Below are 14,272 nucleotides of genomic sequence, written 5' to 3'. Positions count from 1 at the left end.
TTTTTTTTTTTTTTTTTTTTGCAACTTTTACCCTCCCCCCGCATTTACGCGATGTAAATTTTGCTATAAGTCAGCCGGGGCTTCTGTAGAAGCGACCTGGGGGAAAGTTGGTTTGACGGTGGAACCCAGCGTGGTCGGGCTCTTACTGGGCGCAGCGTGAGCCGAAGGAGCACTTTCGAGAGAGGCTCAGGGTTCCAAGAAAACAGTAAAATTCCCCACATTTGCCAGTTTAGTCCAGGGAATGTCTCAGGAATAGCCTTAAAATTCCAGGCAATCCTGTTTCTTGCGGAAAGGGAGGTAATATAGTCACACGACTAAGCACAGAAATAAACTTTTTGCTTGCAGAAATTATATAGTGTTAAGCGGAACCGCCTTCGACAGCCCCCAGGGGTGGCGGTTAGAGGACGCCCAGGGTTCGGTGCTAGGCCATACTCAAGACTAGCGATTTAAAGCGGTAAGTTTGAGTTTGAGATCTTAGCAGAGCTGCTCCACAATCATCTTCTCCCTCCCTCCATTTTGGAAACAAAACAAAACGAAGAAAAACTGATTCAGATGTCGTTTTAAACCTTAGAACCGTTCTAGGATAGTGGTTCTCAACTTGTTTGCTGTTAAAATTCTGATGCCCAAATCCCTGGGGTCCCAGACAAGCATCCATTTTAATTTAAATCTGTCCCAATTAGTGCAGGGCTCAGCCACTGGTGAGAACCTCTTACCCAGGAAAAGTTTAAGGAATGGGTAAGCCATTGAGCAAAAAGCCAATGAGCATAAATTTGAATTTTTCAATGATCTGTGCTGTAGTGTCTTTATTCTCTTGGCTTCTGAAGTGTGTTCTAACAGTATCCTTTAATGGGAAGAAAGAAAAAAAATGGACCTTTTTCATTTTCTCAGGAATCAAAAATCAATAAGAGATTAAATCCCAGCATTCAGGAAGCTGAGACAGGAAGAATCAGGAGTTCCAAGATATCCTGGCCTATGTAGTGCTTTGAAAGCCAGCCTGGACTACATAGTGCTTGTCTCAAAAATACACCAAAAAAAGTGAGGGCCATTGAATCCTAGGTTTTCTATTTTGTATTGAGAGGTAGTCTAGAGATCACCTGATATTTTATGGCAGATTTTGTGCACATTTTCCTAAATTTTCTTTGCTTTCCAACTGATTGTGACCTCCCAGAATAATCACAATTTTATTTAGTTGTTTATGAGGTTTATCAGACTTACGGTGAAATTTTGAAGAAGTGTTTCATTGTTTGTGGTGATTGAGAACTTTTGAATATATGGTTGACTTTTTAAAGAGTAAAGATTTTTTTCAGTAGTTTAGCTTCCCTGTTTCATAGTTTAATAAACTATTTGCAATTTGACATATCATATATCATGATTGTTACTAATTCTTGGCATAGCTCAAAAAAAATTATCACTAATTGTTAATTAACTACATATAGTTAATGAAGTTATTGTATTTTTTTCATTAAGATTAAAATTCCAATTTTCTGAACCCTGATGAAGATGATTTAGCCATGAAAAAAGCTGCATAGGAATTTTACATCATCATTTCTTCTTGATCCTTGCAGCCAGTGGAAATATCTCTTGGGATACCCTTTGTGAGCAAAACTAGAACATTAGTTTTTTTTTTTTTTTAATACTAAAAGAAAAATAATTATTTTGCGGTGGCTGAATAGTCTTAAATTAATAGTTTGTTGTTTCTGTCCTCTGGAGTTTTGCTATCACAGCCTTCAGTAAAACTATCCAAAATGAGAACTAGTTTTTATGTGCAAACTAAAACAGTACCAAATGTGTTATTTACTATATTCTATATTTTGACTCTTAATGCTCCTGTAACTATAAATAAGTTGGCTTAATTTCCAGCATTGCACTTTTTAAGTACAGTATGTTTTAGAAGTATCCATTTTTACTAGAATTAAATAATTTTTCTGCTTAGTTTATTCTGAAGTAGTTGTAGGCCATGTTAAATATTGATATAGATACTTAATACTTTGTTCATAGATTTTTCTCTTGGTTTTTAATTTTTTTGGCTTTTTGAGATAGAGTCTTGCCATGCAATTCAGAGTAGCCTTGAACTCTCAATGTAGTCCAGGCTGACCTTAAATTAAGAGCCATTCTCCTGTCTCGGCCTCCTGAGAGCTGGGATTACAGCTGTGTGCCACCATGCCTGGCTCTCTTAACTTTTATAAAAGGTCTTATGGAAACCTTTGTTATCTAGACAGTAGTCTTGCAGGGCAGGTAAAGGTGGGGAATATTTCTGTTTTATAACTGGGGATTTATAAACCTAGATTAGATAGGCTTTGTTAATGTAAGCAGTTACTGATATTCAGATGGAAACCCAAGTCAGCATTAGGACTGTTTAATTTTCTTAGTGGGAAACCATAGTAGTTTCTGACTTTTGGTTTGTTTGTTGGATAACTGTCTGCTAATCTTTTTGCTAACTCATCGATTTCAAATTCAGGTGATTTTAGTAAAAATTTGCATGAGATGTTCTTTTCTCCATTTTCTTCCAGTTCTTCAGTTTTTCCTCTACTCCTGAAAATGTAACTCTATTAATTCTGCCAGTTGAGTATGCAGTTTGGTGTCTTTCAATATGTCCCGTAGCTTGGCTTGGCCATGTAAGATGTGGTGACAGTGTTTTAGTGGTTCACAATTTAATATGTGATAATGTCTGTGCTAGGATGGGACTCCAGTAGGCTGTATGGGGAAGGAAGGGAAGAATGTGTTCAGCTGTGTTCACCTGTGAGGCGAGGTCTCTCTGTATAATTTCTGAGAACAGAGTGGGTAAAAGTTGTAAGGGTGTGAGAAGGAGTCCCAGGCTTACACCTAAATCAGTTATAAAAAATTCTAGTGGTGAAGGCCTGTAGATGTGCCCTACTTTTTCAGGTGAGGATATTAAAAGTGCCTTTTACTTTATCAGTTTATTTATAAAGGATATTTAATGACCAGAACTAAGAAGGACATAAGCTCAGAATAATTTGACTAGGCTATTTGTTTCATAGGAAGAATATAGCTTGATTGTCAGTTTTAGTGGAGAGGATATTATATTGAAACCAGGGAGAGCAAGGAAAGGAAATTTAATGAATTCTTACTACACGCTGACGTAATTTTCTCTAATACTCACAAGAGCCCTGTAAGGCAAGTGTTAGCCCTCATTTAAAAATGAGGAAACAGTCTTAGTGGTTAGACAACCTATTCAAGTAGTAATTAGTAGAGTCTGAATTTTTAATCTTGGGATTTTTTTTTTCTCCTCCTGAACCCATGTTTTTACATTACCTCACTGATTCTGCTGCTTATTACTAACTTTGTGATTTTATGCAGAACAGTTCCTCTGTGGGGTCACTGTGAATTTCTTTCCTGAGTATAAATCTCCTTTGATTAAATGAAAGCATTGTCTGGCTGAGTATACAGAAAGTAAGTTACCTGTGTGGTAATCTTTTAGTTTTTGTGACATATTTGCTTATGTTTTTTGGGAAGTACAGGGATTGGATTGAACCAAGGGCCTTGCACCTGCTAAGAGCTGTATTACTGCCCTTTATATTTTCTTTTTCTTTTTTCTTTTGATTTATAGTCCTCCTGCTTCACCCTCACAAGTAGCTGAGATTACAGGCCTACGGGACCGCTCCTGTCTTTTTTTTATTTTTCTTTTTTTGTAGCACAGTACTGGGAATTGCAAGCAGGCTGGCTATAAGTAATAAACCACCTTGGGAGTCATTTTGAAGCCAGATTTTTATTTTTTAGGTTGTAGAATGTAGAGATAGAAAGTCAGTTATAAATTCTTTTAAAATATGGAAGATACTATGCTGCTGTTTGTTACTACTTACTGATTATATATATATGTACCTTATTCTGTATAGATTCCTTGTGGAATCTGTAAGCCAGTGAAGTATATTACTTTACTAGATTACTAGAACCTTTTTTTTTCTTAGTGGTGGTGGTGATACTGGGCATTGAACCCAGGACTTTCTCTGCCTTTTTTTTTTTTTTTTTTTTAATTTTCACAAATTTTCACTACATGCCCATTCTGGGCTTGAACTTGAAATCCTCCTCCAACTTCCCAGAGTGTTGGGATAACAGGATTGTGCCACCATAGCTGGCTTAGAAACATTAATATTCTACAATGTAGAAACATTGTTTTTCAGAATATTTCTTATGATCTATCCATCAGTAGGTCATAAATCAATTTTGCAGATCAAAACAATTTAAAAAATGGAAAGAGGGAGATACTCTTACTGAAACTTGATGAAAGTATTTGTGATGTGTGAGTCTAGACCAGTGGTGCCAAACCTTTTAGATCCCGTGTCCAAGCTACAACCCAAAATCCACTTATCGATAAGTGTCAACACTGCTATTAAACCTGAATACTGAGGTTTTAGTTAAGGAAAAACAACTCGTACACCTGGCTTTCGTGCTGATAGAGAGGGCTGTGTGTGCTTGCTGTGGGATGCATGTCAAAGGTTCACCACCACTGGTTTAGACTGTTTTGCATTATATAATGACGGTTATGGTAAATAGTGCACTGCTTGCCAGGTGTGATGGCACACCCCTGGAATCCCAGCACTTGGGAAGGCTGAGGCAGGAAGATTGCAACGGGTTTCAGGTCGGTTTGGACTACACAGTGAGACCCTGTTTCAAAATAAAAACCACAGTGCTTGAAAAATACTTGCGTAGAACAGCTTTTCACACACAAAGCACTGTAGACATTTAGAGCCAGGTGATTATAGAGGGGGCTGTTGCCTGCATGCAGCAGGATGCTTTACTTGGCAATTCCTGCAGTAGAAGTCAGTAGCGCTTCTCCAGTGATGAAAACCAAAACTCTATCTCCAGACCTTGCCCCTTCCTTTTAGGGGTCAAAGTTTGAGAAATTACTCTGTAGAGCAAGATTTTCTGATCATTTAGTCGCTTGGGTCTAAAAAGGTATCTTTATGATTGGGACAAACATTGTATGTTCTGGAAAGAACACAGGTTTTGAGTCATGGATAACTGATCTCTATTTTACTGTCTGCTGAATAGTTACATACTTTGGGATATTGTATTTCTCCAAGCCTCAGTTTCTAAATCTACAAAATGGGCTTTGTTACCTACTTTCTAGTATTGTTCCAAGAAATAATACTTAAAAGCATCTATTATAGTACCTAACATATTTTAGGGCTCAGTGTATCCTACAAATTATGTCCTGGTTTATTTTTTCTCATACAAGCCTATATGTTTGGAACACATTTGTAGAAGCAAACAAAAATTTGAAAAAACTACTGACATATTTTTATTTATTTATTTACTGGCATATTTTTAGAGTCAGACTGTATGTGTTGTAGTTTTTCTGGTTATTTTCAACTGCTGAATATTCTAATTTTTGGTACCAGATTAAAAACATTTGTACTTTTAATATGGAGAAAAACTGTCTTAGTTAATATTTTTAAGGACTTGTCTTGAGTTTTATTTTTCCTAGTCTTTTCATATTCATCCAATAAGCAGGTGTTGAAGATTTAATACAAATGAAACTTATTTCTTCAGTCTGTTGTACAGCCTTTTTTTTTCCCTGTACCAGGAATCGAACTTTGGACCTTGTGCTTGTGATGCATGTGGTGGAGCCACTAAGCTAAATCCCCAGCCCTGTATAGACTTTTGTTCTTGCCAAAGAATGACTTTTAATATGTTGATCATTTATTTTCCACCTTTATTGAGACATATGTGACAAGTAAGGATTGTTGTTGGGTGTGATAGTGTACTCTTGTGATTCCAGCACTCTTTGAGGCTGAAGCAGGAGGATTATAATTTTGAGATCAGCCTGGGGCAATTTAGTGACTTAGACCCTGTCTCAAAATGAAAAATAAAAAGAGCTGAATTGTAGCTCACTATGAAAACAAGATCAAACAAAACCCACCCCAGTTGTATACATTCACGGTATATAAATTAATGGTTTAAGATACATTTTTGCCATGATTATCAAAATGAAGTTAATTAAGGCATCCATTGCCATAAATAGTTACTCTTGCGTATGCAAGTTAGAAGTAAACAATACCGTGTTGTTAGTCACCACAGTCATCCTGCTGTACAAAATATTCCCAGAACTTACTCATTTTATGACTTCAGTTTTGTACCCTTCCCCAGTTTTCCCACACCATATCCCCTGGAACTCCCATTCTGCTTCTGTGAAGTTAAGTTTTTAGGTTTCACATATAGGGCCAGGGGTTTAGCTTAGTGGTTCCACCTACCTTGGCAAGCACAAGGTCCAGAGTTTGATCCCCAGTACCAAAATGAAAAATAGATTTGACATATAAACAAGACCACATAGTGTAGTGTTTGCTTTCCTGAGTCTGGCTGAGTTCATTTCTCATAATGTGCTCCAGACTCACCTGTGATGTTGCCAACAGCAGGATTTCCTTCTTTTTCAGTGGCTGTTCTGGTTTTGTCCATGTGTGAGCACATGTGTACAGCGTGTTTTCTGTGTCAGCTCCTCTGTGGACTGAGGCTAGGTTGCTCCACACCACGGCTGTGATGAGTAAATGTGGCCATGCACAGGAGAGAGCAGCTGCCTCTTGGAGTCACTCATTTCATTTTCTTGGGACATAGACCCAGAAGTGGATTGCTAGGTTGTGTGCTAGTTCTGTTTTTAATTTCTTTGAAGAAGACCTCTGTACTGTTTTCCACAATGGCATTACCATTTTCTAAAGGGCTTTAGTTTTGTTTTGGGCTAATACAGAAACAACGGAAAAGCCTAAGTAGGGCCAATAAATGTTATAGTCTGTGTTCTTTAACTATATTAGCTGATCATCACAAAAACGGAGGTGGTAGTTAATATTATTACTCTTTTTTTTAAGATGGAGAAGCTGAGATGTAGGAATGTTTAGTAACTTGTTGGCAGAATCCGTACACAAGCTGGCTCCAGAGTCTGCTTTTAACCAGTGTGCTTAATTAATTCTATAAGGTAGAGTATTTTGTTTTTGTTTATTGAGACAGAGTCTTGTTACCTATTTCACGCTGGCCTTGCGTTCACTCTAGCCCAGGCTATACTCAAACTCACCACAATCCTCCTGCTTCAGCCTTCTAGGTAGTTTTTTTTATGTAGTTAATTTGCTTCTCAGTTTGTACCATGGAACCAGGGTTTACCATAGGCTGTTCTGGAATCTGAAAGAATCCAATCACCCAGTGAAAGGTATGCAATATTGCAGGCATTTTATTTTTGTTTTTTAAACACGACTTCACTATAGTGCAGGCTGGCTTTGAATTCCTGGTGATCTTTCTGCCCCAGTGCTGGGATTATAGGTTTACACCACCAAGCCCTGCCTGGCGGCATATCTTTTAAAATGTTATCTTCCTTACTTTGTATGAGTGCATCTTTTAATTTTTTGCCATTTGTATGTTATTAATACTTCCTTTTGATATATGTCATAATTCTACTGAGACTTTCTGAGGGTTTTATTTAAGTGAAATGACACTGATAATATTTGCAACATTTAGCAACTAATGAATTTTGTTTTAATCTCATTAAATGGAAATGTCATTTCTTAGCATTGTTAAAAATCTACAATGTAGATTTAATCAAATCGACCTGGCCAATTATTTTTATCTGATCAAGATCTTGGAGTTGTTTTTATATTGTTACATCATTAAAATAAATCACCATAATATTTTGTGACATGGAAAAAAACATATGAAATTTCAAATATGTGTATGTAAATACAAAGTTTTTTGGAAATCGCAGCCACAACAACCATTTACTTGCCTGTCTATGACTACTTTTTTGCTACTGTAACTGATTTAAATAGTTGTTAAAGCCCATACACACTGAAGAAGGTAAAATATTTACTATCTGGCCCTTTACTCATATACTGTGGTGAACTATTCATTTTTTAATTTTCCTTCATGAGAATGTGAACTTTGTAAGAATAGATATTTTTCATTTGTTCATTCATTTTGTATCCTAAGTACCAGGAACAGTTCATCCTATCTTCTCAGTAAATATTTGGATAGAGTAAAAAGTTCATTAATTTATAAAATTGAATGTTTAATTTTCAAAATATAGCTAACATTTAAATACTATGCCATGTATTTTTTCATTATTCACATTTAAGACCAGGGTGAAACTAAGACATTGAGAATGAAATTAACCAAGGTTACACAGCTAGGTAAATGGTAGATCTGGGATCTGATCCTTGGAAATCTGACTTTAGAATTGGTTCTCTATAAATTACTTTTAATGCCCGATCTGTTTACCATTCCCCCACACTCCTCCCAGTACTGGGCCTTTACACTGAACACTTCCTGAGCATTTTTTCATTATGGGGCAGAGTCTAAATGAGTTGCTAAATTGGCCGGGCTGAATTGAATTTATGGTGCACCTGCTTCCTGCTTAGCTTCTGAGATGCTGGAATTACAGGCATGTGCTACCATGCTAGGCTCACACTGTCTCTTATAGAGGATACTTAGGTCTGCCTGATGTGGTGGCGCTGACTCTAATCCCAGGGCTGAGGGAGGAGGGTTGTCACGCGTTCAAGGCCAGCCTGAACTACAAAGTGAGTTGTGTGCTGTCTAAAAAAAGGGATAGTTTTATCGTGTATTACAGAATAATTTTACTTTAGAAGTTTGTGTATCATCTTTTTTGATGCTCTGTCATCAGACCACAGGTTTGCTAAGAACAGGCAACAGAACAGGTTAGATTTTAGTAATGCTAGATCAGGCTTTAGAAAGCAAGGCTAGGAAGCATGGTGTTAGAATTTCTTTTGTTTAGTGTGTGTGTGTGTGTGTGTGTGTGTGTGTGTGTGTGTTTGTGTTTTTGAGACAGGCTCTCAGTGTAGTTGATGTGTGTGTGTGTGTGTGTGTGTGTGTGTGTGTTTGGCTTTTTGAGACAGGGTCTCACTGTGTAGTTGAGACTGACCTGAAACTCACTATGTAGCTCAGGCTGGTCTTGAGGCAGGTGATTCTCCTGCCTCAGCCTCCGGAGTGCTAGGATTACAGGTGTGTGCCGCCATGCCCAGCCACTGTCTGTTGTGTTTAACCTAATCAAATTTCACCTTTGAAAATGAGTTTTGAAACTAGACTTGATAGAATAGAATGTGGATTTTGATACATGTATTGAAGAGGTTGAATAGTACTTTAAATTTTAACTTGAAGCAAGGTTCTTGATCCTTTGTATGTTTTAAACAGAGTTTAATTTGCCACTAGGTGTAAAAATATTAGAATTACATTGTAACAGGCATTTTTCTTTTGTTGAATATTAGAATTAAAGAATATGGTAGTGTGTATATTTCTTCTGATTTGTATTTTTCCTTCAAGTGTATTTACTTTTTCATTGGTGTCCTAAGTTTCCAGAAGTTGTAAAATGTTTATGCCAGTTTTCTTAAAAAACAAGCAAACAAACTTAACTAAATTATTTGGTAATGTTTTAATCAATATTTTATAATTATTTCCTTTTTTTGAGATAGGGTTTCCGTATGTAGTTCAGGCTCTCCTTGAATTCACTGTGTAGCGCAGGCTAGCCTCAAACTTGTGGCAATCCTGTGCCTCAGCCTCCCGAGTGCTGATGTTACAGGTGTGTACCACCTCCTGACTATAATTATTTTCTAAACAGATCAGTCTCCTTTTGATATTAGAGTCTGAAGAAACCATAATAGGATACTTTTGAATTTTTAAATTATAAAATTATTAAAGAATATTTTGAAAAAAGAAAGCACTTTATTATCCTAGCACACTGTTTTAATATGTATCTCTCTAGTATACCTGCTGATATTTATTATACAGTAATGGAATTTGTAGTTTGGAAGGAACTGGGTCTAATTCTTTTTACTTAAAGAAGCTATGTGATTTGTGTATCATCTTATTTCTGTATCACCAGATCCTTCAGAATGCAAAGCAAAATCTTTCTGGCCTAGTATAGTTTTTAATTATACCATTATAACATTGTGAATTTTCTTTATCTGTATTTTAACATAATCAAGTGTAAGGAAAACATCTTATTATTAAATAGGAATACATTTGAATTTTTTATTAGTACATTGTTATATGTTTGCATGTATTTATTATGCCTTTCTTTTAAAATCTTTATTCAGCTTTCTAAAACCAACTTTTCCAACAACAACGATTTCCGTGCTCTTCTACAGTCATTATATGCTACTTTCAAAGAGTTCAAAATGCATGAGCAGATTGAAAATGAATACATTATTGGCTTACTTCAACAACGCAGCCAGACCATTTATAATGTACATTCTGACAATAAACTCTCTGAGATGCTTAGCCTTTTTGAAAAGGGACTGAAGAATGTTAAGGTAAGTTACAAAAATTGGTATGCATCACAATTTGTACATTTTCTTATGTTACTGACAACTTGTTAACAATTTATTAATCCTGTTATGTTAAAAATATTCTTTCAGTTGTTAAACATTTAGGAAGACTTTAACAAGAGGTATAGGTGCAGTGGAGCAGCTTTCAGTATGGGAGAGAAATCTGGCTCAGCCCTGAGTGTAGCAAGAATCAAGAGGGATAAATAGCCAGGGAAGACGGTGGGGTCAGTAGATGGAAAATTACCAAGAGGAAACATCAAGGCTAGGAGGATTCTTGCTAGATCAGCTCTGTAGGAATTTTGCTAAATGCAGGCCAGGGTGATAGGATATTTAGGATGAGTGGCAAGGGAGGAGGAATTTGATCAGATGTTGATATACATAGATGCCAAGGGTAGAAGATTTTCACCAAACCGATTCAGCAGGTTTCTTGTTAAAATTGGACTAAGATGATGAAGTTCAGGACCATTTAGAAGAGGAAATCTGGCTTAGTTTTTGTTAAAATTTTTGTCAGTTTTTTCTGTTAACTATTTAAAAATTTTATAATGAATGCTACTCACCAAGTCTTAAAGTTTTTTTGTAAGTTGAAATTTTAATTACCATAAAATTACTGTATTAACATTTCCTGAATTGCAAAGGAGTGCTATCACTGTAGATACTAAAGGTAAAATTGTTACTTGGAATGAATATACATTTAATTTATAAATTTTACCTTTTTCTAAAATTTATGGAAGGGGATGTGGCTCAGCAGTAGAGTGCTTGCCTAGCATATGTGAGGATTTGGGTTTGATTCCTGGCATCAATAAATAAAAAGTATATTTGCTATATTTTTTACAGGAAGTGGGGTAAACAGGATAATTTTAGTTATATAAAATGAAGTTGTTTTTTTTTTTTTAGTGTAGTTTAGGATAATGATACAAGTTTTCTGTTAATTATTGTTATGATTTATATCTAGATGTCCCACCAAAGCCTCATGAGCTCAAAGGTGAGGCTTTAGAAAGGTGATGAGACTATGGAGGATTATAGCTGGATTGTTGTTAGGAAGTAGGTCCTCATCAGAAGAGGCAGGTCAGAAGCGGAGTGGGATGTAGATAGGTTTTAGCCTCCCTTTCCCAGCTTTTCTTTTCACTTTCTCTCCTTCCTGTGTGCTGTGCTACAAACAGCTACCTTCCACCCAGGTTCTTCCACTGTGCCTTTCTGCCTTGGAGCTAGCCATTATGAACTAAGACCTCTACAAACTATGAGCTAAAATAAACCTGTCCTCTGTTAATTTGTGTGTGTTGGGTATTGGGTCTCAGTAATGAGAAGGTGACTAAGAGATTTTGGTATCATGAGTAGAATCATCATTGTAATGTTACTTGAGCATGTGGGTTAGATACCTTTAGAACTGGTTTACTAGATTTTTAGAAAGGTTTGCAGATGCTAGCTGGAGAGCAGCTGTAGCAGATTGTGAGCCAAGCTAAGTGGAAATTTTAGGTTGGAGTTGGAAAGATCAGAATGATGATGGAAATGTAGCCAATAAAAACCAGGCTCAAGAGGTTTCAGTTGAGAGTGTAGATTCCATTGGCAGTTGGACTCAGACCATGTGTGTTCTTTTATAGAAAATTCGTCTACATTTTGCTCCTGTCTGGAGACTTTGCAAGAGACTGAGATTAAGGGCAGTGGACTGATCTGCTGGTGGAAATTTCAAGGCTGCCCAATGTTGGTGCTGTGGTTTGGATGCTGTTGGTGGAGCGGGTGTGGAGGTGGTGGTGGTGGTTGGTGGTGTAAGTCAGGTTTATACTGAAAATGAAGAGCCAAGAGTCCATTTTAAAAGTTAGCAGCTTTGCCAGAAAGAAAGTGTCTGCAAAGATGAAGCAGAGAAGAACTTGGCTGATTAAAAGAAGCCAAGTACTTTGGATTAGCACATTAGGAAAAATGGCTTAAGGGGATTTCATAGGTTGAGGATTGCAAAGGTGAAAGACTGCTTTGAGAAGAAAGCCCTAGTGCATCTAGCTCTAGACGGTCTGCTAAGGGAATTGGTTCCCTGTGTTTCACTTTACAGTGCCTAATCATCTAGGCACTCAGAGGCCTCTGCAGTTGCAGTTAAAGGGGGCTTGGCTACCGCTGGAGCTGGTGGCAGACATCATCCATGTGATGCTGGTTTTATAGGTGCAGAATGCAAGAGTTATAAAAAGCTTCCACTCAGATTTTGAAACAAGGTGTTGAAAGTCAGTCAGGCAGCTTGCCTGTGTGAGAGTCAAACAGACACTGCAGTGCAGTGTGACTTTGGAAGAGCCCAAAGTCATGCAATGCAGATCTGTTGAATAAGGTGTATGAGGACACTGTAATGTTTTTACAAGAGACTCTAGGAAGTTGGAGAAGCCAGGGATGTGGAATGTGAGAAAAGCTATAGGAAATGAGCAAAACCAACCCAAGAGAGAAGCCATGAGAGAGAGAACTAGCAGTGCTGTAGGGGCAAGTCTGCCCAAGCCATTTGAAGTTCATGTGTCACTGCAGCTTGCCCTGAGTGCTGGACACAGAGCTACAGGGTTTTATGTTTGCCCTGCTGGGTTTCAATCTTGCTTTGGTTCCATTGGTTTCTATTTTCTTTCTCCTTTTTGCAATGGGAATGTTTACCTTGTGTCATTGTATATTGGCACTATTTAACTTTCTTTTTGATTGTTACAAGGTCTTACAGCTAAGAATTTGCTCTAAGTCTTAGAGGAGACTTTGGACTTGGACTTTTCAGCAGTGCTGGAACTGATAAGACTTTGGCACCTCTTAGAGATAGACTAAATGTTTTTTGAGACAGAGTCTCACTGTGTAGCCCAGCCTGGTCTCTAACTCACAGCGATCCTCCTGTCTCAGCCTCCTGAGTGCTGGGATTACAGGCGTGCATCACCATGCCCAGTTTAGACTAAATGTATTTTGCATAAAGTGATATGCATGGGTGTTTTGAAGGCCTACAAGTGGAATATTGTTAGTGGAATGTTGTTAGTTATATCTTGATGTCCCTCCAAACCCAGAAAAGTGGGGATTTTGAAAGGATTGTGTAGGATCATACCTGGCTTGCTGTTAGGAGGTAGGGCTTGGTCAGAAGAGAGCAGACCCTGAGGGTGGAAGTTTATTTACCTTTGGGGCTCCTCCCTTCACTTTCTTTGCCTGCCATTGCCATGCTGTGATCAGCTCCTCTCTGCTCTGGTTCTTTCATTGTGCCTTTCTGCCTTGGAGCTAGCTGATTATGGATTGAAACCTCTACCACTCTGAACCAAAAATCTCTCCTCTACTTTGCAGACATCCTGTATTCTGTATCAGCAATGAGAAGGTGACTAGCATAGTTTTATATATTATGAAATATTTGAAATGTGGTCTTGTTAAGTAACAAAACTATCTAGCTACTGTGTACCCACCTTTCACTTAGAAATTTTGTTTTAGAAAGTTTCACTGTTCTGCTGCAGGGAGGAGAATGGATTGAAGGGAAACAAAGACTCCAGAAGGAATACTACTAGTAGACAATTAATAACTTCTAGAAGATATTTCATTACTTGGGGTGGAGTTGTCAAATTGAGTGGGGTAGGGAAATGAATTCTGGTGGAAGAGAGATTCATTTTTCTATTGAATACTCCTTTGTACTCTGGGTTTTATATTACATTATATTCACATACATAATGTGATTGAAAAAATGTGTGTGTTTAATTAAAAACTTATTAGTATAAAACAACACATTGCCATTGACCTCCCTCATGATACTCCCCCTTGCTTTGAACACATCCCAGCATGCTTGCTGCTATCTGAAGCAGTATTGGATGTGAGTGTGTGTGTGTAAGTGTTTAATTGCTCTGTCGCAGCTGCCTTGATATCCTGAATGGATTCAAAATGGTCACCTTGCATGGTAGTTGAGGCTTTGAGGAAGAGCCCAAAGTCACACAATGCAGATCTGTTGAATAAGGTGTATGAGGATGCTGTAATGTTTTTACAAGCCTGCCTGTCTATTGGATGGTACTTGGCAGCAATAT

General features: G+C 37.5%; 1 protein-coding gene across 4 annotated transcripts in view; it reads left to right on the top strand.

Moving 5' to 3' along the window:
• The window catches only part of Fbxl5 (F-box and leucine rich repeat protein 5), an 81,529-nt gene that overhangs the window by 34,813 nt on the left and 32,444 nt on the right, over positions 1-14,272 (top strand). For 2 of the 4 annotated variants that reach the window (XM_033758805.1, XM_010641868.2), the window contains one exon: positions 10,047-10,262. In XM_033758805.1, coding sequence (XP_033614696.1) covers positions 10,047-10,262 — 216 coding nt within the window. Of the gene's footprint in view, positions 1-357; positions 455-6,905; positions 6,926-10,046; positions 10,263-14,272 lie in introns of those variants that run through there. The other 2 variants (XM_010641865.3, XM_010641867.3) reach the window with 2 other exon arrangements.

This window comes from Fukomys damarensis, unplaced genomic scaffold (assembly GCF_012274545.1).
Source record: "Fukomys damarensis isolate Sample0158 unplaced genomic scaffold, DMR_v1.0_HiC HiC_scaffold_35, whole genome shotgun sequence".
Lineage (NCBI taxonomy): Eukaryota > Metazoa > Chordata > Mammalia > Rodentia > Bathyergidae > Fukomys > Fukomys damarensis.
This window is presented reverse-complemented; position numbering and strand designations above follow the sequence as displayed.